Source organism: Myxine glutinosa, chromosome 8 (assembly GCF_964187855.1).
Source record: "Myxine glutinosa chromosome 8, kmMyxGlut1.1, whole genome shotgun sequence".
NCBI classification, from domain to species: domain Eukaryota; kingdom Metazoa; phylum Chordata; class Myxini; order Myxiniformes; family Myxinidae; genus Myxine; species Myxine glutinosa.
The window spans coordinates 34,242,001-34,265,835 of NC_136268.1; the positions used below are offsets into that span (position 1 = coordinate 34,242,001).

Below are 23,835 nucleotides of genomic sequence, written 5' to 3' on the forward strand. Positions count from 1 at the left end.
TCGAATCATCGAATCACATCGAATGGACCAAACCGTTCGCTTTGGACCAAACCATTGCATGTAAATAGAGGGGGGGGGGGGTTCTGTGGTCGTTGCGAATGGATCAAACCATTCATGTAAATAGAGGGGGGGGGGGGTTCTGTGGTCGTTACTGCCACGTGGTTTCAAAGTTTTTTTTTGTTGTTGTTGTTTGCACGCATGTTTTTTTGCACCCACGTACGGGCACGTCCTAGCTTATATATAGTACGGGCATGCCCTAGTCACTCCAAACATGAGAAACACCTCATTTTCCATGGTGGCAAACACTCTCCTCATCATTTTGTAGCTAAAACCCATGGTTATTTCAAAGCTAAATATTTTGACGATCGTTCTCTGTGGGAGTTACCAATTTAGAACGTGTAATGAACCAAGGTGCATACTGCATGTATCTCAATGCCCGCACGTGACTTGTTTGTCAAATCAAATGAAAAGATATTAAATCTTTCCAATGGCCCATGATATTCGCCCGGCTCGCATTCAGTATGCTTTGTGCAAGATGTTCAGGACAAGATACCATGCAAATCCTTTGAAACAACAAAAAAATGAATAACAGCAAGAAATATGTCATGCATAGCACGATACTTGCGAAATCCCTAAAATAAGTTGTTGGCCTATGATGACCTCAAAAATAATTGGTGGATGAATTCAGTGACCTGGTATGCAAATCCATAAAATTTCAAGTCAATCAGATGAAAATTGAGGATTTTAGAAATCTGGCCTATGTTGACCTCAAAAATACTTGGTCGTTGAATTCAGTGACCTGGTATGCAAATACTCTTAAAATGTCAAGTCAATCGGATGAGAATCGAGGCTTTTAGAAATTTGGCTGATGTTGACCTTTTGGCCGATGTTGACCTTTTGTCCTATGTTGACCTCAAAAATAGTTGGTGGTTGAATTCAGTGACCATTTATGCAAATCATCTTAAAATATCAAGTCAATCAGATGAAAATTGAGATTTTAGAAATTCGGCAAATGTTGACCAAAAATATAATGGGTGGTTGATTGAATTCAGTGACTAGATATGCAAATTCTCTTAAAATTTCAATTCCATCGGATGAAAATTGAGGAATTTATAAATTTGAAAAAAGTGGTTCACTTTTGGCCTACATTGACCTTTTGACCATAAAAATAAATATGATTTTGTCGGACCACAAACTCTACCATTTGGTGAAGTTTCGTGAAGATCAGTTTAAAATTGGGACCTGTAGGCAAGTATATGTGAGCGAACAGACAGATAAACACACACACAAACACAAAGAAGAATGAGTGGGCAACATACTTGAGTGGGCAAGTAATAATGCACAAGAACAACCAATATACCTGAACACTTCGATTTTTGCAATAACAACATGGTACACTGAATCCGGTGGTAATGAAGTAATGAAGCTGCCATTGAAGCATTAAGATTACGCTGTTCAAGTACACAAAGTTCAACAAACAAATTTGATTGCATCGCCAGTCACTTGTAGCTTCTACTCACCTCATTTTCAGTCATCTCCACCATTTCATCTTTTAACACATCTTCCTCCGTTACAGTTAGTTTTGTGTCACTATTTGCCCCCTCCACAGTGTCCACTGCTTCTGTGCTGCTCTTGCGCTGAGGCATGTGCTGTGAAGATTTCTTGTGGTTGCGGCAGTCGCCGTGCTGCCACTTGAAGCGGCGCCGCTGCTTCTTGCGTTTGTCGGCCAGTCCTTTGTGCCATTGCACATCAAATATGGAGATGAAAGTGAAGAATGTTACGAAAATGCCCGCATACAAAGCAGAAGTGAGAAGCATTTCTTTTAGAGACTGAAAAACATCGATACATCCACTTTGCCCCCCCACCCCACAGTCAATTCTTCTTTCCATTGTTACCTGCTGATTTGTCGGGGAGCTTGCCTTGTCCACTCAAATCCTCAGGCTGCTCTAACCTCGGTGCATCAACAGCCATGCGTACTGGTTTTAATGCAGTTGACCGAGTCATGACGGGAATTGCATTTCTTCGGGAGTAACCTGCAACCAAAACGAGCCCCGTTTACCCAAATCTTCATAAGAAAAAATATTCTTTACTTCATCACATGGATAACTGTAGTCCTACCTATTTGAACATTATTCTCGCTCAATCTCCAGTGAGTTCCACTCTGTGACCAAAATGTGGGACTTGAGTTGTCTTCTGACAAAACCACCATTTATTTGGCGATGTATCCACACTTTTTTAATACATGGTCGAGGCTTGTGGAAGAGCTAAGACACAGAAGACATCAGGACAAAACATAAAAGGAATAACAGGAGAAAGGGGGAAATCCCAAAAGCAGAGTGGAGGGAGAAAGTAAACCGAGATAGACAAACAAGGGATGCAGGTAACGATGAGGGGTAGGGGATAACGCAAGGGGTGGACAAGATGGATATTTTTGGGAGGGGTAAGGTGGTTTAACCGGTGTCGAAAAGATCATAGTTCTGGATGGGGGATGACCTGAAATGGTGGTGAACAGTTGTCTTGAATACCTAGAGGGAAGAATGACAATGAAGAGTGTGGAAGTCGGTTCCACAGGCAGGAAAAAAGAGGAATAAATGAGTTGTAGTGAGCAGTGGTTCTGGATTTAGGCAGTCTCACTATGAGGGGGTTGCTAGTGGACCGCATGCGTCCTGCAGATACCTGGATGGCAGGGAGGGATAAAGCACGGAGTGGGCAGAGTACGCAAGAACAGAAATGAAGTGCAAGACAGACCACCGACCTGTTGGCTATGGCGATATGATAAGCCCCTAGACTCAGCTTCATCGTGAGAGATTCCAATGATATGGAAAGCATTGGTTTCCACGGCATTAAGCTGAGCAGGATGTGAGGCAGGGTAGCCAGCCCAGAGGGGAGAATAGTACCTCATCAAGCTGTGGATGAATGCCTTGTAGGTGGATAGGAGCTCAGGTGTGCCAATGAAGAACTTTGCACGATGGACGATGCCCAGTAAGCATCTGGCTTTGGAGGCAAACTTTGAAACTTTGAAAAGTGGCTTGCCCAAGAGAGATCATGGCTGAAAGTGAGACACTAGAGTTTGAGCGATTGAACTTCAGACAGTTGTTGAGAAAGTACATGGGAGAGTTTGCAGAACGGTGCTTTTGGAGAAAGAGGGGGGAGAGAGAGAGGGAGGAGAGAGATGGGGAAGAGAGAGAGAGAGAAAGAAGAGAGAGGGGGAAGAGAGAGAGAGGGGGAAGAGAGAGAGAGGAAGAGAGAGAGAGAGAGAGAGAGGGAAGAGAGAGAGAGGGGGGAGAGTGAGAGGAGGGAGAGAGAGAGGGGGGACTGAGAGAGAGAGGGGGGGCAGAGAGAGAGAGAGGGGGGCAGAGAGAGAGAGGGGGGGCAGAGAGAGAAAGGAGGCAGAGAGAGAGGAGGCAGAGAGTGAGGAGGCAGAGAGAGAGGAGGCAGAGAGAGAGGAGGCAGAGAGAGAGAGGAGGCAGAGAGAGAGAGGGGCAGAGAGAGAGGGGGCAGAGAGAGAGAGGGGGCAGAGAGAGGAGGGGGCAGAGAGAAGGGGCAGAGAGAAGAGAGAGAGTAGAGAGAGAGAGAGAGAGTGAGGAGGAGACCATTTCATGTGTGTTTCATGTGTTCTTATACCTTTCCCTTCCTCCTCCCCCCCCCCCCCCCCCCCCCCCCTACCGCCTTCCCATGCATCCTCCCCCCGACCCTAAGCCCTCTCCCTCCCACGGATCTTCTGTTGTCCCTGTTCTCTGCTGTTGTACTTGTGTGCTTCCCTCTCTCCCCATCTTGTCTCCCGCTCCCTTTATTGTATGTTTTGTGTGTCCGTTTGTCTTTTTTGTGATTCATGTTAGCTCTTTCACGAGCCTCAATGTTGTATACAAAAAAAAGAAAAAAAAGAGAGAAGAGCGTGAGATAGAGAGAGAGAGAGAGAGAGAGGGAGAGAGAGAGAGAGAGAGAGAGAGAGAGAGAGAGAGAGAGAGAGAGAGAGAAAGATAGAGTGAGAGAAAGATAGAGTGAGAGAAAGATAGAGATAGAAAGATAGAAAGATAGAAAGAGAGAAAGAAAGAGCGAAAGAGAGAAAAAGAAAGAGAGAAAGAGGAAGAAAGAGAAAGAAAGAGCGAGGGAGAGGGAGAAAGGGAGAAAGAGAGAAAGAGAAAGAAAGAGAAAGAAAGAGAGAGGGAGAGGGAGAAAGAGAGAAAGAGAAAGAAAAAGAAAGAGAGAGGGAGAAAGAAAGAGAGAGAAAGAGAGAGGGAGAGGGAGGGAGAGGGAGAAAGAGGGAGAGGGAGAAAGAGAAAGAGAAAGGAGAGGGGGAAAGAGGGAGAGGGAGAGGGAGAAAGAGGGAGAGGGAGAGGGAGAAAGAGGGAGAGGGAGAAAGAGGGAGAGGGAGAAAGAGGAAAAGGGAGAAAGAGAAAGAGGAAGAGAGAAAGAGGGAGAGAGAGAAAGAGAAAGAGAAAGAGAGAAATAGAGAGAGAGAAAGAGAAAGAAAGAAAAAGAAATGTATTCCAAGTGTTTGAGCAGTTTGTGATTTTGTCAAGGTCTGAGGAGAAGGAAGAGGCTGCAAGCCTGTCTGTCAGATGGATAAGGGATGTCACACAGCAGTGTGGCATCATCAGCAAAGAGATAAGGATTTTCCAGAGTCAGTGAGATCATTGATGAAGATTAGGAATACACGCGGCCTCGAACACTGACCTAGGGTACTACTGCAGCCTTGACAAATATATCTCACGCCAAGGACTCGCAGTTTCAGGAATAGTCACCCAGACAGACATCAAAGTCGTGATTTATGTGGGCCTCCCCAACCCTCTGGTTTGGGGACAGGTTGACTGCTTTGCTGGTTTATACACCACTCACTTTGCTGTTAGGGTTAGAGCGACAGCAGGTACAATGGAGTATGAATCCAGAAAGTGTAATTTTGTAAACGTCGTCTGTGGTAAACAATAGGCCGTCCCTAATAATCCCAGCCGCCTGGGGCTCATGAAAGAGCTAACATGAATCACAAAAACGACAAACGGACACACAAAACATACAATAAATGGAGAGGGAGACAAGATGGGGAGAGAGAGGGAAGCACACAAGTACAACAGCAGAGAACAGGGACAACAGAAGATCCGTGGGAGGGAGAGGGCTTGGGGGGAGGATGCATGGGAAGGCGGTAGCTTCTACGATGTTAATGTCAGGACTTTGAGGAGGACATTCATGGTGGTATAGTTCCTGGCTGCTTATTTTTGTAAATACATTTTAACGATACTTGCAGTGAGTGTGTGTTTGGGGTCGTTTTCGTGCTGAAAAACTTAAGTATTTTCCAATTGGCCTCCTTCCTGCCGAGATACCACAGTGGATTGGAATTTGCTTGTACTTGTCAGCATTCATTGATCCTTCAATTCTCACCAAATCACCAGCAGCAGAAACGCATCCCCAAACCTGGACAGAGCCTCTACCATGTTTCACAGCAGGTTATTGACCCATATCCTTGAAGTTCTAGCTCTTTCTTTGAGTCTCTACTTTGTAAACAGAATAAATAAAAATAAATAAATATGTTCCTTCTGATATAATACCTCTTCTATGTTCCAAAAATGTCAAAGTTTGACTTTTCATTCCAAAGTAGCTTTCCTCACCAATTAGCATCTCAACTCTGATGTTCTTGGGCATATTTCAGTCTCTTGGTTTTTGTTACCTTTCTGCAGAAAGGGATTTCGACAACTTGTCCATGAATACCACTTTTGATCCCCACCAATGAGCATCCCAACTCTGATGTTCTTGGGCATATTTCAGTCTCTTGGTTTTTGTTACCTTTCTGCAGAAAGGGCTTTTGACAACTCGTCCATGAATACCAACTTTTGATAAGAGACCTACAGTAGATGAGTCCACTTGAACCTCTGATGTCTGTGTCAGTTCTTGTGAAAGTTCAGAAATTGATTTTTTTTTTCTGTTTCTTAAGGAACTTATCTTTGTATTACTCGTCTGTTTTGCTGAGTTTGTTTGGCCTTAAAATCCGTTTTCCATCTTTTCAACTTCTCTGGTGTCATTATGCTTCTGTATTGTTGCTTGAATGCCACATCCAGAAGCACCCCTTGTGCGGGATATTTACATCTGGCAATTGCCTTCTTGGTATAACACTATTATTTTACGTCTCGGCAAGATCGATATCTTGGGCATGTTGTGGGTTTATATTACCTACGAGAGATATATTACAAATTACAAACAAGAGAGAAAGTTGGAGTCACTTTCATCATTTTCATTCACAAAAATATGAAAACCAGGCTTTCTGAAAAATATAGCTTTCTGAATCTGTATCAACATCATCCAATTGAGTAGCAAGACAGGATAAGAGTGTCTCATGCTTTGTTCCCCATTATATGGAACCTGTTAGGGTCTGGGGTGTCACTGTGGCATTACTGAGCCTCGGTGTGGGTGCTGATGATTGGTTGTGTCCTCATCAAGCGTGAGGACACCAGTGAGTTGGCGAGTGTGCAGGACTATGGCTGTGGCAACTGGCCATTGGTTTGGCTTGATGTTGCAGCTCTGGCCCGGCACGAGAGGTATGGAAGCTGGACGGGGTGACGAGAGCTAATAAAAGCTGAGGGAGCCAGAGGCTAGCCAACTAGCTCCCTCTTTAGCTGCTCCCCTTCTGGCTACCATCGCTGCTCACCCTCACCTCCTTGGCTGCCATAATCACGCCGTTGGAACACATACCAGAAAATTTCAAAGGTTGGGGAAAACAAGTCTCCTAACTGTGTGCCAGCAGCACTGTTCACTGCTCAGGATGTAATATCCTGAAAACCCAGTCCGGTTCTTAGTGAAGGAGAGCTGTGCCTGTGGCACCTCGGCATTGTATGAATCCATTTTTATCATCTTGTATGAATAAACCACCCATTATTTTATAAGACCAAGTGTTTTCCTCACCTTGCATCTCGCCGCACTCATAAAACATTTTGGTCCATTGGGTTTTCCCTGGAGGGGATTTTAATTAAAGTGATTTTTATAATCCAATCATTACTAGCACCTTTAGAACGGATGGAAGGAAGGGCATAGCTGAATATTGAAGTGGCTTCAAAGCTTTAAAATTATCTCATTTGTCAATGCGCATGCGTGATAGAAACAAATTGAGAGCCAAAGTACTGCTGAACTACAAGTTCGTTCTCCGATTCATGTTCAAAATACAATTCAATTGAAATAAAGTTGTTCCTCGATTATAAATTGACGTTTGTGGACAGAGAGAAAGTGAACCAAATTGCTTCGCCCCACTTTTTGCTTCAAGTGTGGGGGAGTAATTATCCTTCAGCAAAAGTGTTTTACCTCGTTTCTTCCGGGCTTCACGAATTTCCTCACACAGTTTCTCAAATTCGGGATCCAGTTCAGCCGCCATGATGGCTTCTGCTGTGTCCTTCAGTGTGCAAGCTCGATGTCTAATTATTCGATCTACAATGGAGTTGGAAAATAAAGGTAAGTTCACCAAGCAAAATATTTCAGTTAGGAAAAAAAAAAAAAAAGACATGAAATAAATTGGGAATAAGCATTTGCAAAAGCCAGTTATTAACCATCTGACTGACTGACACACACACACACACACACACACACACACACACACACACACACACACACACACACACAATATGTTAGTGCTGTGCCGATGCCGATATCGGAACAGGCAATCGGAACAGGCCAAAATTGGCTATTTTTCGGTAATCTGTACCGGCAGATTACAACAATCAGTATGCAGTTCAGATGACCGATTAAAGTTGTACTGCACTGAATACAACCTCCAAACCTTGAGTAGCTTTCACCCTTGTTTAGAGCAAATTTCAATAAACAAATTGAAGCAAACAACGTTGCACCTATTGCTTTAGAAACAGTTGCAAGTACAAAGTAAAACGTGATGCCTCCTACTGTATCACGCAAAACGCGATCACTCTTCCTGACTTCCTGTTTGAGTAGGTCTTGACATCATACGTTCCAGGCGTACATCAAAGCATCCGTTGAATTTTTTTTTTTCACATTTCAAAGGTGGACTAAGTATTCTGGCTCCCTGAGCAAAATGAAGCACATTAGTAGGGACCAAAAGGAGGGACTGGCCCGTGATTTGGTACTGTAGTCTAAAAACTCATAGCTCAACTCGCTTCGCTCGTTTCACTATCATTCATTTTAATCTCTGATACCAAATCACAGTCCAGTCCCTCCTTTTGGTCCCGACTTCAAAGCGTGGGGCTCGCTTCGCCCTTTAGAGTAGATTTAAAAAAATTCTATTTATATAATATTAAAGTCAAGTTTATTGAATTTAAGAAAATCATTCATAGATCCAATGTTAATCCATTCCAATGAAAACTTGTTTGACCGCTACATTTTAAAAGTATTAATCCCTTGAAGAATTTGTCTCTCGGTTTAGATATCGCTGTTGAGCCAATATTACATCATCTTCAGCCAAGCCTTGCCAAGGCTTGCCCAGAGATTGCCTCAGGGAATTTCCAAAGGAAACCACACCCACCATTCTTATATAAAGGGTAGAACAACAGGCTAAATTTAAACAACTTTTTACTTTTCTTGAGAATGGACTAATGTGCTGAGCTGGAGTGGGATGACTCTGGTCTCCCTTTGGGCCCCACTACCTGTGTGGAACTAAACCTTCAAATTGATGAACTGGATTCAAACCTCTTATCAATGGAGGTAAGATTTAAAAAAATATATACATATAAGGTCAAGTAAAAAAAAAAAAAGTTTCTCGTCCGGACTTTTTTGAAAAAGGAGGAGGGAGGCCCTTAATATTTACTATTTTCATTTTTTTTGCTATTTTTTTCTAAGAATTTTTTTTGTTAAGAATTTTTTTTGTGATTGTATTTTCTTTGACGAAATAAATGAAAAATCAATACTGCAGAAATCTAGGCCTACTTTATTAACTACAACAGGGCCTAGATACCGAGGTTCTCACTCAGAGACCCGCGTTGTACTCCCACCTCCCACCATTAAACCTACATCATAGGGTAGGACTATGGCCTGACTGTATTCACACTTCAGAATACACGAAACTACACTAGTACTAGGCCATCCAAGTATAGCGTTGCAGCTACATATGGATTTTTTCAATGCACCAAGTATATAAAAACAAGTACACTAGAAAATGTATGTCTTGATATGGCTTTAATAAATATTTACGCTATATCACGACGCCAACTTACTTTCGTTGTTTGGTATCCATCACCAATGTCATCTCCATCGTCAAATTCTCCACTGGCAAATTTAGCGAAGAGATCGTTCAACGTTCGCTTCTCATCTACAACTGATCTCGCGAACCAAGACTTCAAAACTTTTGTCGACGAACGTATGCTTATACACACGAATATCGTCATATTCCCTACTCAAATTTGTACCATTAAAAGTATGAAATGCAAGATTTTTACACGTATTAATTGCAGTTGCCCAGTGCAGAACCGCTGCGAGAATTGACCGTCTTTAGCACAAAGTGTCTGCGTTAAGCCTAGCATGTATTAACCAGGAAGTTCCGTTAGAGGGCGGGATCCATAATAGTTCAGATCATCAATGCACAAGATACGATCAGCAAACGCCCGGAAACGGCAAGTTTTAGACCGAGTTTCTTCGCAAAACGATTTTTTTTAAAACAAGTATATATTAAAAAAAAATAGTATTAAATAGTAAATAAAAGTAGGCGGCGACTAAAAAGGAAGCGGGCGGGGATGAGAAACATTTTTTTTTTTTTACTTGGCCTAATAATAATGTATTAAATGGAAAAAATTAATTAATTAACACGTTATTATTTTCTCTCATAGGAAATTGTATCTGAGGTACAAAATGAAAACACTGCTTTCACCACAACTTGGGGTGAAACGATTGATTTGTTTGAAGACCTTTTGAGCAACCATAACCCACAGAATGAGTTCTACCCTGATGACCCAACCAAAGAGTTTTACCTTGGAGAATCTACCTGTGGGGTCCATCTTGGAGACTCTTTGGATTCTAAAGCAATGAACATTGTTCTTTGTTTAATGGTGCTCGATTTAAGGTAAGTTCAGTTGATTGAAAATAAATATATATACATACATATATACATATATATATATATATATATATATATATATATATATATGTTATTTAATTCAATATTAGATAAGTAATGTATATTTTTTTAACATATATTTCAGCAATATAAAGAAAGTTCGAGGACGAAAATGTTGGAAATTCTTCCTCCCCATTTCTACTTCTTCAAACTTGAAAACCTTGAAAGACATAATTGGAAGAAGAGGAAAAAAAAATTGTTGAAATACGTATTAAAAGAAAAGAAAAGATTATGCTGGGTTAGGGTTGGGATTTTGAATGTGAGGGTTAGGGTTGGGTTGGGGTTGGGGTAAGGATTTTTGAATGGAAAGGGAAGGGATGGGTTGGGGTTTGGATTTTGATTCTGTGTTTGGGGTTCACAGATCTCAAGAACGTCCCAAATTACATATACACCAACAAACAAAAGTTCAGCCTTGACTGATTATTCAGTTGAGGATTCTGTGTTATTCAGTTAAGAACGTCCCCCATTACACACATTATATATAGTATTGTTTTTTATTATTTTTAATACCTCAGCAGATACCCCCTACTAATCCTACTATACACCCCGGACTTGGTCCTTGAGTGTCCATAGCGGTGTATTGTAGAGGATTGTGAAGTGCCAACCCATTGTTTTCAAGGGTATTATCTGCTTACTTGTGTCTTTTGTAATTCCTGTGAATAAAATGATCTCAAGATTTCTTCTCCATTTAAATCATATTCTCATTTAAATCATAAATCATTTAAATCACATATTTTAATCATATAATTTGTAAGTCCAAGAAACTGTATCCATTACATCAACGATTTAAAAAAGTTCCTTAGTTCCTCATCTCTTTGTATAACCTTTTTCAAAATGACTTTTCCATTTGTATATTCTTACAATATCGCTAACTTTGAACTTGGGCTTTCTCAAATTAATTTCCTTTTCATATTCTAATTTTGTAAATGTTTCTGATGGTTTTGATTTTGTTGATGAATGAACTGTGTTATTGTAATTATCTACAACCGTGGTTCCCAACCAACGGTGTATTTCTCGAAGGGGCCATGGGGTAATTTGAACCATACTAAAAATTAAATACAGTATTGTTTTTTTTGTTGTTTTGACTTTGATATTGTTTTGTTTTTTTCCTATTGCAGATTTGACGTTATGGCTTCTGGGAGTAAAAAAAAGAAAGTATCTTGACGAATACATAAAGCTTGGATTCACATCCATTTAACCGTGTCTAGCCAAGAGAAACCACAATGTGTGCTGTGTCACAAGGTTTTGAGTACTGAATCCATGAGGCCATCCAAGTTGAAGTTGCACCTCAAGACAAATCACGCAGAACATGCAAAGCAGGATGCCGAATTTTTCAAGCGGCATGAAAGAAATTTAAAGCGACAGAAGTTGGATGAGGGACGAGCTTTTCAACAACAAAATGTAGCAACTGTCCAGGCTTCTTTTGAAGTTTTTCTTGAAATTGCAAAGAAGAAAAAACCCCACTCGATTGGGGAGACACTCATCAGGCCTTGTACCCTCCTCATTGTCGAACGGGTTCTCGATGTTTGAAAGAATGTCGATATTGCAAGACAGCATGGGAAAAGAGCTTGATCCCGTACTGAAAAATGACATTCTTGAGCATCTGCAGTCACTGGAGCTAGAATTTCACAAGTATTTTCCTGATTTAGATGACAATGAGGCAAAAATTGTGAGGAATCCTTTTTCCGTCAACCTTTGCGGGGAGAGCATGCCAGATTGCCGGAGGCAATGCAAGATGAATTCCTGGATCTCCGACACGATTCATTTGCCAAACACACATTTGAAGAGAAGAGCTCGACGGAGTTTTGGGTGGGAATGGGTCGCTACCCTAACATCAGCCAGACAGCTATCCGGGTGCTTCTGCCATTCTCGTCTACCTATCTCTGCAAAGCGGGGTTTTCCACGCTGTTGAATACCAAATCGAAACAGCGTAATCGGCTCCACGTGGAAGATGACCTCTGTTGTGCCCTGACTGTGACTCAACCACGGATACCCCAATTGGTAGCTAAAATGCAATTTCAGCCATCTCACTGAGTTTTTAATTGCGCTGTTTTAATTCACTTTTACGGTGCATGCACCACATCCCTAGTTTTGATTACCTGAGTTGTTGTCGAATTGAGTTTCTTTTTGTGAGATTATAACACACTTCATTAAAAACAGACACAACAGAGGTTTTTAGTTTTCACATATTCTTGACTTGGAACCTTTTCATACTGTTTTCTTGTGTGACAGTTCTATTTTATGCTGTCCATAGTGTTGCTACTGATAACATTAAAATCTCATATCAAACATGCATCATTCGAGCGACGTTGCTTTGTTTGCTTCTTCCAAAAAACGATGTAGTTGGGAGTCAGTAAGGAACAGAAAAAAAAACTATGGAACGAAATATTCATGTTGGCTACTTGGAATTCCTCATTTTCTGTGTAATAATTTACCAATTCTCATACAAACAAAATAACCAATTAAAGGAAAAAAACATCTCTCAGAATGCACCACAGAGCATCGAGAAATCAAATTTTTTATGGGGGGGGGCATGCCCCCAGACCACCCTAGCCTGCTTACACGTGCTCCGCCGCTGCTGGGGATGTGCTTTGGGAGCCAAGGGGCCATAACACAAAAAAGGTTGGGAACCCCTGATCTACAACATCTGAAACAAGCGTTACGCCTAGGTCCCCCGTCGGTGAAGTGATGTGAGTTGACAAAGTGGAAGACGCCAGGCGGCCATCTTGGATTTTGATGTGGCGACCCAATTTTTAATAGCGTTCTCCGTTATGCGGATACACCCACACACCAGATTAGAAGTTAGTAGTTCGTTTATTTTTCAAGCTATTTCGCTCACAAGGTTCAGACAAATATATGGTGGCGGCCATCTTGGATTTTGACGTGGTGACCCAATTTTCAACAGCGTTCTTCCTTATGCGTAGATACACCCACACACCAGATTAGAAGTTAGTAGTTCGTTTATTTTTCAAGATATTTCGCTCACAAGGTTCAGACATATATATGGTGGCGGCCATCTTGGATTTTGACGTGGCGACCCAATTTTCAATCGCGTTCTTCCTTGCGCCTAGATACACCCACACACCAGATTAGAAGTTGGTACTTCGCTTATTTCTCAAGATATTCCGCTCACAAGGTTCAGACATACATGGCGTCAGACATACATAGCGGCGGCCATCTTGGATTTTGACGTGGGTTGCACCCACACACCAAATTAGAATTCGGTCCTTCGCTTACGCACGCACGCACGCATGCACGTACGGAGGGGAAATCCATAGTCCCCCTTTTGCTCGCGGTGCGACGGGGGACAATAATTTGATAAATCAAAATGCAACTCTCGGTATACTCCAAAGATAGAACCATCTTTTCCAATATGTCATTTATATTAGATTAAAAATGACATCATAAAAATTTTCATTATTGTTGAGTTGAAATAATACATATAAACATAAATGACCACAACATTTAGAACTAGTCTTGGACTTAAAATGTTTGATAAACAACATTCTGTAAGAATTGTATTACTTCAAGAGGTGGTGGAAGACCATAACTATCAAAATAAAAATTTTCCTGGCTATTATAAAAACAAACCCAATCAGAACCATTCCCATTATTATCTTCTAAATTAATAATAATATTCTTTGTATTCTTAGATAACTTTGTTCATTCATCTCTCATACAAATAACCACATTATCATTTTTTCTTTTTTTTACAATATCTAGCAAGTTCAATATTTGACGTTGTATTCTTTCCAAATTGTTTAAACCATTTATCCAATTATTTATGAGAAATATATAATCCATGACCCCTTTTAGTTGGTTTTACACCTGCCTGTGCGATAGAAGAAAGCATATCTCCAACTAACAATCTCGCTTTATCAGGTAGGCTTTCAGGCTTTTCAGCAAAATCTACAATTACACCACTTCCACTAATTTGTTTCTCGAACTCTTTTTGAGCCTGTATTTGAGCCTTCCTTTCATTCGCAGTTTTTTACTATCAAATTATTATTAATTTTATTTTCAAACATAGTCATTTCCTATTCTTTCAAGTTATTTTGAGGATATCAATTTGTTAATGAAGAAGGGTATTTATCCTTATGATTATATGAGTTCATTTGAAAAGTTTAATGATACAAAACTTCCATCAAAAGAAAATTTCTATAATGAACTCAAGTTAAATATAACTGATGAAGAGTATAAAAGAACACAGGAAGTATGGGATAAATTCAACATAAATAATATGGGCGAATATCATGATCTTTATTTAAAAACTGATGTATTACTATTAGCTGATGTGTTCGAGACATTCAGAGATGTTTGCCATAACAAAGAATCATATGGTCTCGATCCTGTAAATTATTTCACAGCACCTGGTTTAGCTTGGTCTGCTGTGTTGAATATGACAAAACAGCCGTTGGATTTCTTAAGTGATGTTGATATGTTATTGATGATTGAGAAAGCAAAGAGGTATACCTCGTGGTATATCACAAGTATATAGTAAGAGGTATGCTAAAGCAAATAATAAATATCTTCTAGATCTAGATTATGATAAGGAAAAAAGATTCATCATATTGTTGCGGTTTTAGAACCCACACTTGTGTAAATATGAAACTCTTGTAAATATGACATTAAAGGTTAAAGGTTGCACCCTTAGTTAGTCCAGAAGCAACACGTAGGCCACCATAGAACTTTAGTTATTTCATTATTATGTGTTTTAGATAAGGCCGTGTTTCCAATAGTTGAATCTGCGTTGCATCAATTAAATAAGAGTAGGTCCCCAATCCAATTCCGGCCATTTTGCCAACCTCTCTCTCTCAGCAACGCCATTACGCGCCTCTGCCAGCAGCAGCCGCCTTAGCGTTCGCTCAAGCGCCGCCATAAACTATGCGGTCAGGCCCGAGGAAAAAGGGGGCGGAACGCCAAGAACAAGGTGTGGCCTGTCAACCAGCCATCAAAGGCGTGGCCGGTAAGCCCTCACCAGCCAACCAGGGCTGATGTAACATCACCGACAGGCGTGGCTTTATGAAGCGCAGAGTGATCGCGTGGCGCGTTATATAAGCGCGAATGCAAAGCCCTTTCACGGACTTGAGGACTGCGGACTGCGCATGCGAACTTCTTTTGACGAGAGAGCGCTGGTTGGACTTGGTCGGGAGAGTGCATTGCAAAAGGACACGGGTTGGAGACGCGCTTATACGAGTCTGATTGGGAGATGCGCACGAGTTTGGTTGGAGACGCGCTTATTAACGAACTTGTCCAGGAGCGCACACGTACAGGACACCAGCCTCCCCCCCACTATATGTAAGGTCCGCTTGCGCTGAACGATACGCGGAGCTGCCTGCCGGGTTTCGCGCGCTGGACTGGAGTGGACCGGAGCCTGGACCCCATCGCCTGGACCATCTACCTGGACCTTCCACCCTACCAGCCACAATCCCCGTGTGAGTGTGTATGTTTGTCTGGGGTCCTAAGTTAAGACTGTTTTTAAGACTGCCCTGTGTCCTGCTTCTTCTTCTTCCTTTCTTGTACATTCTTTCCTTTCCTCTCTTTTGTTTGTAATAAATTCACCTGTTCTTTCTGCTTTTGTCTTAATCCCTTCGCTTTTGTCTTTTCTCAATTGAGTACCTGTGGCACGATTAGGAACCGCTATAATAGGGTTTAGTCATTGTTAACGGCCCGAGTCGCGGCTCGCTTCGCTCGGCGTATCCACTAACGCTGCGGCTCGGGTGGGAGTTATTTCCTTGCCTACTGGGCGGCGTTAATAAGTAGGTAATAAGAAGACGGCTTACAACCCTAGTTAACGTCGTCCGGAAGTGACGTCATAGCTTCTAAGGACTCGGGTCGGCCAGATAACAAGACAAGGGGATTAACCCCCCCTTGATAAGGGGAGAGCCGACCCCCGAGATCCGTAACAATATCTTATGTATTTTGATGCTAATAATCTTTATGGATGGGCAATGTCAGAAGCATTACCATATGGTGGTTTTAAATGGGTTAATGAGAATAAGCATGATGAGGTATTTAGAGATGTTCTAAGGCATACTGATAAAATTTTTGATAAAAGAAAGTTTGGTTATTACTTTGAAGTTGATTTGAAATATCCCAAGAGAATTCATAATAAACATAAGGATCTTCCATTTGGTCCAAGTGGTGAAACTCCAAATTCAGATTTGTTTAGTGATTATCAAAAGTCATTCTTTGAAACATCTAAATATATTCCAACGTCAAAACTTATGACTACATTATATGATTAAAAACAATTATGTTGTTCATCAAATAATTATTGTTCAAATGGTGGATTCTGGACTAGTCGTGAAGAAGGTACATAGGATACTAAAGTTTAGTCAAAGTCATTGGTTAGGTAAATATATTGATTATAACACAAAGATTAGAACAAAGGCAAAATGATTTTGAAAAGGATTTTTACAAGTTGATGAATAATGCTGTATTTGGGAAAACAATGGCAAATCTAAGAAATAGACAAGATGTAAGATTAGCTACAAGAAAGAAAGCAGAGAAACTAATAAACAAACCTCGTTTTAAAAGAGTTGAGATATTCACTGAAAACTTTTGTGCAGTTCATCGAGTTAGTGCGCATACTAATGGTAAACCAATTTATGTTGGAACAACGGTATTGGATTTATCAAAATATCTTATGTATGATTATATGTATAATAATACAAAGCGAAGGTTTGAAAATGAAGCATGTTTATTCTATATGGATACTGATAGTTTTATATTGGAGATAAAAACTGATGATATTTATCATGATCTTAAAGAAGATATAGATCTTTATGATATGAGTAATTATAATCCTAATAATGATTTATACTCAACGAATAAGAAGGTAATTGGTAAATTTATAGATGAACTTGGAGGTAATATTCTAAGTGAATTTGTTGGGGTTCGATCAAAAGCATATGCCTATAAATATTTGGATGGAGATAAATACAAGACTGCTAAAAAAACTAAAGGGTATTAAAAAGGGAATATTTTTTTGTATACAAGATCGAGGCTCATGAAAGAGCCAACATTAATCACACAAAAAGTCAAACCGACACATAAAACACAAAATAAGGGGAACGGTAGACAAGATGGGGAGAGAGGGGGAAGGAACAAACACAACATTAGAGAGCAGGGACATCGAGAGATGTGGGAGGGAGAGGGCTTGGGGGGAGGTGGGAGAGGTATAAAACATATGGACACTGCAAGGACTTCCAGGAAAGAAGTTGGAATTTCAAAAAAGTGGATCTGGGGTGAATTAATGGGGGTAGAAAAGATCAAGGTTTTGGATGAATGATGTTTTGGATGATATTGAAATATTAAAATATTGAAGGAAATAAACTTTGATCATTATTATGATTGTATACATAAAGATGATGTAAACTTTAGCGAGATGAACCTTATTAGAAGTTATGGTCGTGAGATTTTTTTTTTTTTACAGAGACTGATAAATAAGAAAGCTCTTTGTTCATTTGATGATAAAAGGTATATAAAGGATGATAAAATAAATGCACTTCCATACCGGTTTAAATCTATATAAATTAATCAAACTAAAGAATGGATGAATAGTTCAGATTGGTATATTAATGGTAAACATCAAGAATGTGAGAAATATCAAATAAATCCTATTGAAGAAACAACAGGGGTAAAAGTAAATAAAACAAATAAAATAATAAATGTTGAAAGAAATGAGTTATCTTCTGTTTCTAGAAATATTAACATTTTTAAATGGACTGAAGATTTCGATTATTGTCAATACTTTTATGGGAAAATAATTGACTGCAATCTCAAAATGATATGTGGCTTAGGAGGTCAGACTAGGTCATTAAGAGAGGTTTATCATTTCATATTAGCTCAACAGCGATATCTAAACCAAGAGTTAAATTATAATGTAATATTTGTCAATATTTTAGATGGTGAATCCTGTGCTAAAAGGATGGATCTTTTCAGAGAGATAAAACATGATCAAATCTTTATAGGTTATATATGAGTGAGTTTCTTAAATTCAATAAACTTAACTTTAATGGTATGTAGATAGAAATATATATTTAAATCTATTCTAAAGGGCGAAGCCAGCCCCACGCAGTGGAGTAGGGACCAATAGGAGGGACTGGACTGTGATTTGGTATCGGAGACTAAAAATGAATGATAGTGAAACGAGCGAAGCGAGTTGAGCTATTATGAGTTTTTAGGCTGGGGTACCAAATCACGGGCCAGTCCCTCCTTTTGGGCCATACTCACATTTTACATGCATTTTGTAAAATTACTGCTTCATTCGTTAGACCATATGCTGTGACGTGCGCTCACGCAATCCCATGTGATCCGAAGGCACATGGCGTTCGCAAAACGTGGAACCAAACACTTGGAGCTCTATTTATTCCTCCGTAGTAACAATTACTTTGTTTTTAACCTCTACTACATCCTCTGTTACCCTCGTTATTTCCCAGAGCTCCTCTACGAGTTCCCCCTCCAAACGCCACCATAACGGTTTGCATTTTACGTTCCATCATGTTTGTGTTCACTCATCGCCCGTTCCTTTACCTCCATTACTTCACCCATCTTTCATCGTGTTTGTCACCTCATCATACCGTGTTCTTCACTCCCTCTTTATGGCTCCCGGTTCCCCCTTGGTTTTCCTCTGTGTATTTTTTAATTATTTTATTGTGTCGGTATTTTCCTTGATCTGTTTGTTTCAGTCATTTTGCCATACCGTCAGTCCTTCTACCCCCTGTATGAGTCCTACCACCTCCTTCACGTTCCCCATCACTCCCTCCAGTCTGGCTTCGCTCTCTTCAACTCTTCCCGAACTGGTGCTATTTCCTTGCGCATCGCTTCGCCCATCTCACGTTTGATTTCACCGCTCATCACGTCCATTCCAGTGCCCATCACTTGCATTTCACAGATGGTTCTCTCATCACCTCCATTCGTGATTTGAACAGAGCCATAAACAACCCCATATCGAGGGTCGCTAGCGCTACCCTGTGGTACAGGTTCCATGGATGCAGAATTTTCCTCGATTTGGTTCTTCTCACGCTAACCTTGTGAAATCACCAGATGAGTACGCTAACCTGATAACACCATTTATAACACTGAGTGAACAGGTGATCAATTAATTTAATTAATTAATGATTAAATTTATATATGTGGGAAAATTACATGCCCAGATCAGGAATCGAACCCAGGTCCTCTGGAAAATCGTACCAGTGCTCTGTCATCTGGGCAACCCTGACCGAGCATGCAATTTTGCCACACATACGATTGCCACCCTTTCCGCCAATACGCACTCGCTGCCAACCATTGGATGGATGGACTGAAAGACACCAATGTGAATTTGAGGGTTTTCTTATTAAAACTCAAGAATGCGGAAACAGACATTGGTGAAATTTGGAACATATTACCTTGACTTACAAAGCATTTACTTCTGAAATTTGCAGCCAATTTCGTCCAGTAGAAGCCAAGAAATGTATTTTCAGTCCCCATGCATACAGAGAAATGATCCCATGTATAAAGGGAGGGGTGCTTTTGCACCTACCTTTGATATACCCTCGGACCCCGCTATTCGCGGGGGATACGTTCCTGGAAAATCCGCGAATAGAGAAAACCGCGAATAATGGGGCATTGTTTCAATGGAAAAAGGGGGGGGGGGGATAGGTTGCCGAGTCACGAAAATCTATGAATAGAGAAGGCCAAACCACGAATAGCGGGCAAATCCGCGAATGGCGAGGCAAAATCCGCGAATGGCGAGGCAAAATCCGTGAATGGCGAGGCAAATCCCACGAATGTCGATGATAATCCAAGAAGGTTTTATAAATATCGTATGTGAAGCTAACAGCCCCTGAAATTTTTTTTTTGCTCCCCTGAAAAACCGCGAATTCGCGGAACATGGCCGCGAATAGGAAAAACAAAAACCGCGGGACACTTTTCCGTGAATAGAGAAACAGGATGCATTTTATCACCTGCGAATACACAGAACACGCGAATACGTAGAACCTGCGAATACGTAGAACCTGCGAAAACACAGAACCCACAAATACGCGGAACCCACAAATACGTGGAACCCACAAATACGTGGAACCCACAAATACGTGGAACCCACGGATATGCGGAACCTGTAAATACGCGGAACCCGCAAATAGCGGGATCCGGCAGTATATATTTATATTACACATCCCTCAAAATACGACAGCCAAAAATTCCAAAATATTCCCACAGCCGTCCCAAAACTAACGAATAAACTTGCATTTATTTGAAAAACGAAACAATAAAAGTGGCTGCATTACCTCATACAATAGTAGGATAAGCATTTAAACAGCAAAGCCTCTTTTATTTAATTTCCATTTGGTGTGGGGGAGATAAGATGATGCCTTTTCACAGACATAACTTTATGCTTTTGTAAAGGTGCCGATAACATTAAGGATCAACCCCGATGTGTAACCTGGCATCACATGCCGACAATACCAGATTGTGCAAAAGGATCACCCCTTTATACAAGGTCACGAGTGAGCCAGATGGGTTTTTGGTTTTTTCACTGACAATCCTATTGCAACAAAGTAATTCCCTGCAACCCTCTGGAATGGCAGTCCAGTGTCCATCACACTTAACCACCACTACCCACCGTTTAGAGGCCATTTTTCCCCGCAAAGCGGGGGTTGGCCTTTTCGGGGACCGTGGTAGTTGTTGTTTTTTGGTCCCCTTTTTGAAGCAATGTTTTACGGCCGGATGCCCTTCCTGACGCCAACCTTTTTGCCGCCTTCAACGACAAACAGGGAATTACCAGTGAACTGGTACTCAATTAGCCGACCTCGGAAGGATGACAGGCTGAGTCAACCCCCCTGGCATTAATTCGGCGATCGACCGAGATTCGAACCCAGGATCCTAGGATCCTAAGCCGGCACCCTAGCCGCTAGCCCAACACCAGGGATACCGAGATTCGAACCCAGGATCCTAGGATCCTAAGCCGGCACCCTAGCCGCTAGCCCAACACCAGGGATACTGTGACAACACCGCTATACAAGGTCACGAGTGAGCCAGATGGGTTTTTGGTTTTTTCACTGACAATCCTATTGCAACAAAGTAATTCCCCTGACACCAACTTCGGTTTAAGAAGATTACAATCAAAATGTTTAACACTGATGTCCACAGCTGGATTTGCACCTGCAACCCTCTGGAATGGCAGTCCAGTGTCCATCACACTTAACCACCACTACGTTGTACAATAACTTGAATAACTTGGTCATTTGTTCCCCTCAGCTCCACATACCTCCAGGATCTCTATCGGGGTTATACTCGAGAGCATTGTTGCAGATGAGGGAAATATCTGAAAGGAAGCCATTTGTCGTTTCATACTGGTGCTGATCAATCTTGTAGCGCATGGTTGAGAGGTCCATGGGCTGCATCACAACGTCAAGGTAATCTGAAACCTGTTGCGATTAGCAAGTTATCCATCTTAGCAGGTGATGCAACAATGAAGAACCATCAACTTCTAGCCAAATAAAACTATTCATATGCATTCATATTTTAAATGATAGTCCTTTGTCGATATCTCACACCGTCATAATAATAATAATAATAATACATTTATTTTATATAGTGCTTTTCAAGAAGCCCAAAGACGCTTTAAAAGACGTCATACATGCCGAAAGTGCATTCCTATGCAACCCAAATTACATGTAATTTAGAAAGTTTTTAAACAAACTCAAAACTAAAATCTGCATGGTTATCACACAACCATGAAAATACACTTTAGCTAAACAGAGGTAAACAAATTGTCCCCTTCTCCCACCCAAAAAGAGAAATTAGAGAATTGAACACAAGAGGGATTGAAGATGCAACAACTCCAGACCGTACCTCCTCCACATCTACAGGCTTGATGAAAAGTCTGAAACGCCTGTCTGCAACAAGGCGGTTCACAATGTCACGGAGGAAAAGCCGAAGCTCCCGGAGGGTGTTTTCCTCCTGCTCCTCCAGCCTATGCCCCTCCTCAGCAGACAATGTGCGTGGAGCCGGAGGTAAGGCCACCGGCAAAACATCCATTCTGCTCAAAACTGTGACAAAGGTGCAATGACAGAAAAGGTCGAAGGGTGCGGGGGTGGGGGTCAAATAATTATCATGTTAGCTGAGGGCACAGCCATCTGCAAGATCAATCAACTCATTTTGGGTACAGGTTTCACCAAACAATCTACAATGCTTCAATATTTCATGAGAATACAAAGGCTGCATTCGCTTTGTGGCCGAGTCATGGGTGTGCCCTACATTTTGAGTCGGATGTGCTATCTGTTGTGAAAATTGCCTCTGGAACAAACTCCCTCACTCTCTTCAATCCCACTCCTCCCCTCCAGGTCTTTAAAACAGCTGTTCACCACCATGTCTTATCTTCCCCCATCCAAAACCTTGATCTTTTCTAATTCACACCAGATGCACTTTTCTGAAATACCGACTTCTTTCCTGGAAGTCCGAGCTGTGTCCATGTGGTTTTTACCTCTCCCACCCACCCACCCCCCAAGCCCTCTCCCTCCCACAGATCTCTCGATGTCCCTGCTCTCAAATGTTGTACTTGTGTGCTTCCCCCCTCTCTCCCCATCTTGTCTCCCGCTCCCTTTATTAAGTCTTATGTGTCCGGTTTTTTTTTGTCATTAATGTTAGCTCTTACACGGGCCTCAATCTTGTAGACAAAATTTTTTTTTTTTTTAAATTGTCCAACCAGTCAAGGGCAAACCACTGCCAAGTGAACCTTGTTTTTGAAATTGCTGGACTGAGCTTATGGAAGGAGAAATGTTGCGAGTAAAATCTGAGACTTGCAGCACATCACAGATGAAAACTTGCAGTAGAATAGACTGTTCAAGGCAAAACTGCAGCGACATTTACAATTTTCATATTTGCAGAAAAACAATTTCAAATGAGGTTTTCACAAGTCCTATAATAATCCGTTAAATTAGCACGATAATTATATGAATAGCTGCCATACAAATAATCACTTGGAAGAAAATATGCAAAAGATTTTTAAAAGCAAAAACTAAAAAAAAAAATCATTATCAGATTGATTAATGGTTTTCAAAACTTTTCAGTGCCCAGTTTGACAGGGGGCAACAATATCGAAGCCTAACGAACCTGAACAAATCAACACCAGATACAAACAAGACTACTGAATCATAGAAAAATAATTGCTAAATGATGCTAATATTATTATTGTTGTAAATATTATTAGTATTCATTAATATATACTTTGTTACAATGTTATTGTTATTTTTATTATTTCATTTTATAATAGAATACCATGCCATGGAAGGATTTATTGAGCAACTCTATACAACTTAACATGGCATGCGTTTAAAACATGGGAATTTGTCCAGATATTTTTTAAAGAGTTAATTAGCCTAATCAACTCAGGAGTTCATTACATTTCACATCAGAAAGCTCCAGCAGAACTCCACAAAAAGACTGACTGACTGACTGACACCACACACACACACACACACACACACACACACACACACACACACACACACCCCCCCCCCCCCTTGTCAGCCAAATCATTCACCGTGTTTTCTGGTCATTTATTTACTTGGTGGATACAGTACTCATTATCGGTGTACTTTATTACTTTATTTATCTGCCCGTTTTAATGACTGTCCATATTTCGCGCTGGGAATCTCTGTCGTTCTGTGCTTTCTGATAATAAACTGCTGTTCTGCAAGAACAAGTTTGGTGGGGGTGACCGGTTATTCCAGACTTAGCATGTGAGAAACCATTTGGCGAGGCTTTAATGGCAAATCCACAGGGTAGGT

General features: G+C 40.9%; 1 protein-coding gene across 10 annotated transcripts in view; it reads right to left on the reverse strand.

The window, feature by feature from the left end:
* Window positions 1-23,835, reverse strand: part of LOC137432409 (ATPase family AAA domain-containing protein 2) — a 155,564-nt gene that overhangs the window by 21,064 nt on the left and 110,665 nt on the right. For 9 of the 10 annotated variants that reach the window (XM_068124313.2, XM_068124320.2, XM_068124316.2 and 6 more), the window contains 5 exons: window positions 21,899-22,095; window positions 21,312-21,471; window positions 7,285-7,407; window positions 1,896-2,033; window positions 1,521-1,732 (listed from right to left, as the gene is read on the reverse strand). In XM_068124313.2, coding sequence (XP_067980414.2) covers window positions 1,521-1,732; window positions 1,896-2,033; window positions 7,285-7,407; window positions 21,312-21,471; window positions 21,899-22,095 — 830 coding nt within the window. The remainder of the gene's footprint in view (window positions 1-1,520; window positions 1,733-1,895; window positions 2,034-7,284; window positions 7,408-21,311; window positions 21,472-21,898; window positions 22,096-23,835) is intronic. The other variant, XM_068124315.2, reaches the window with a different exon arrangement.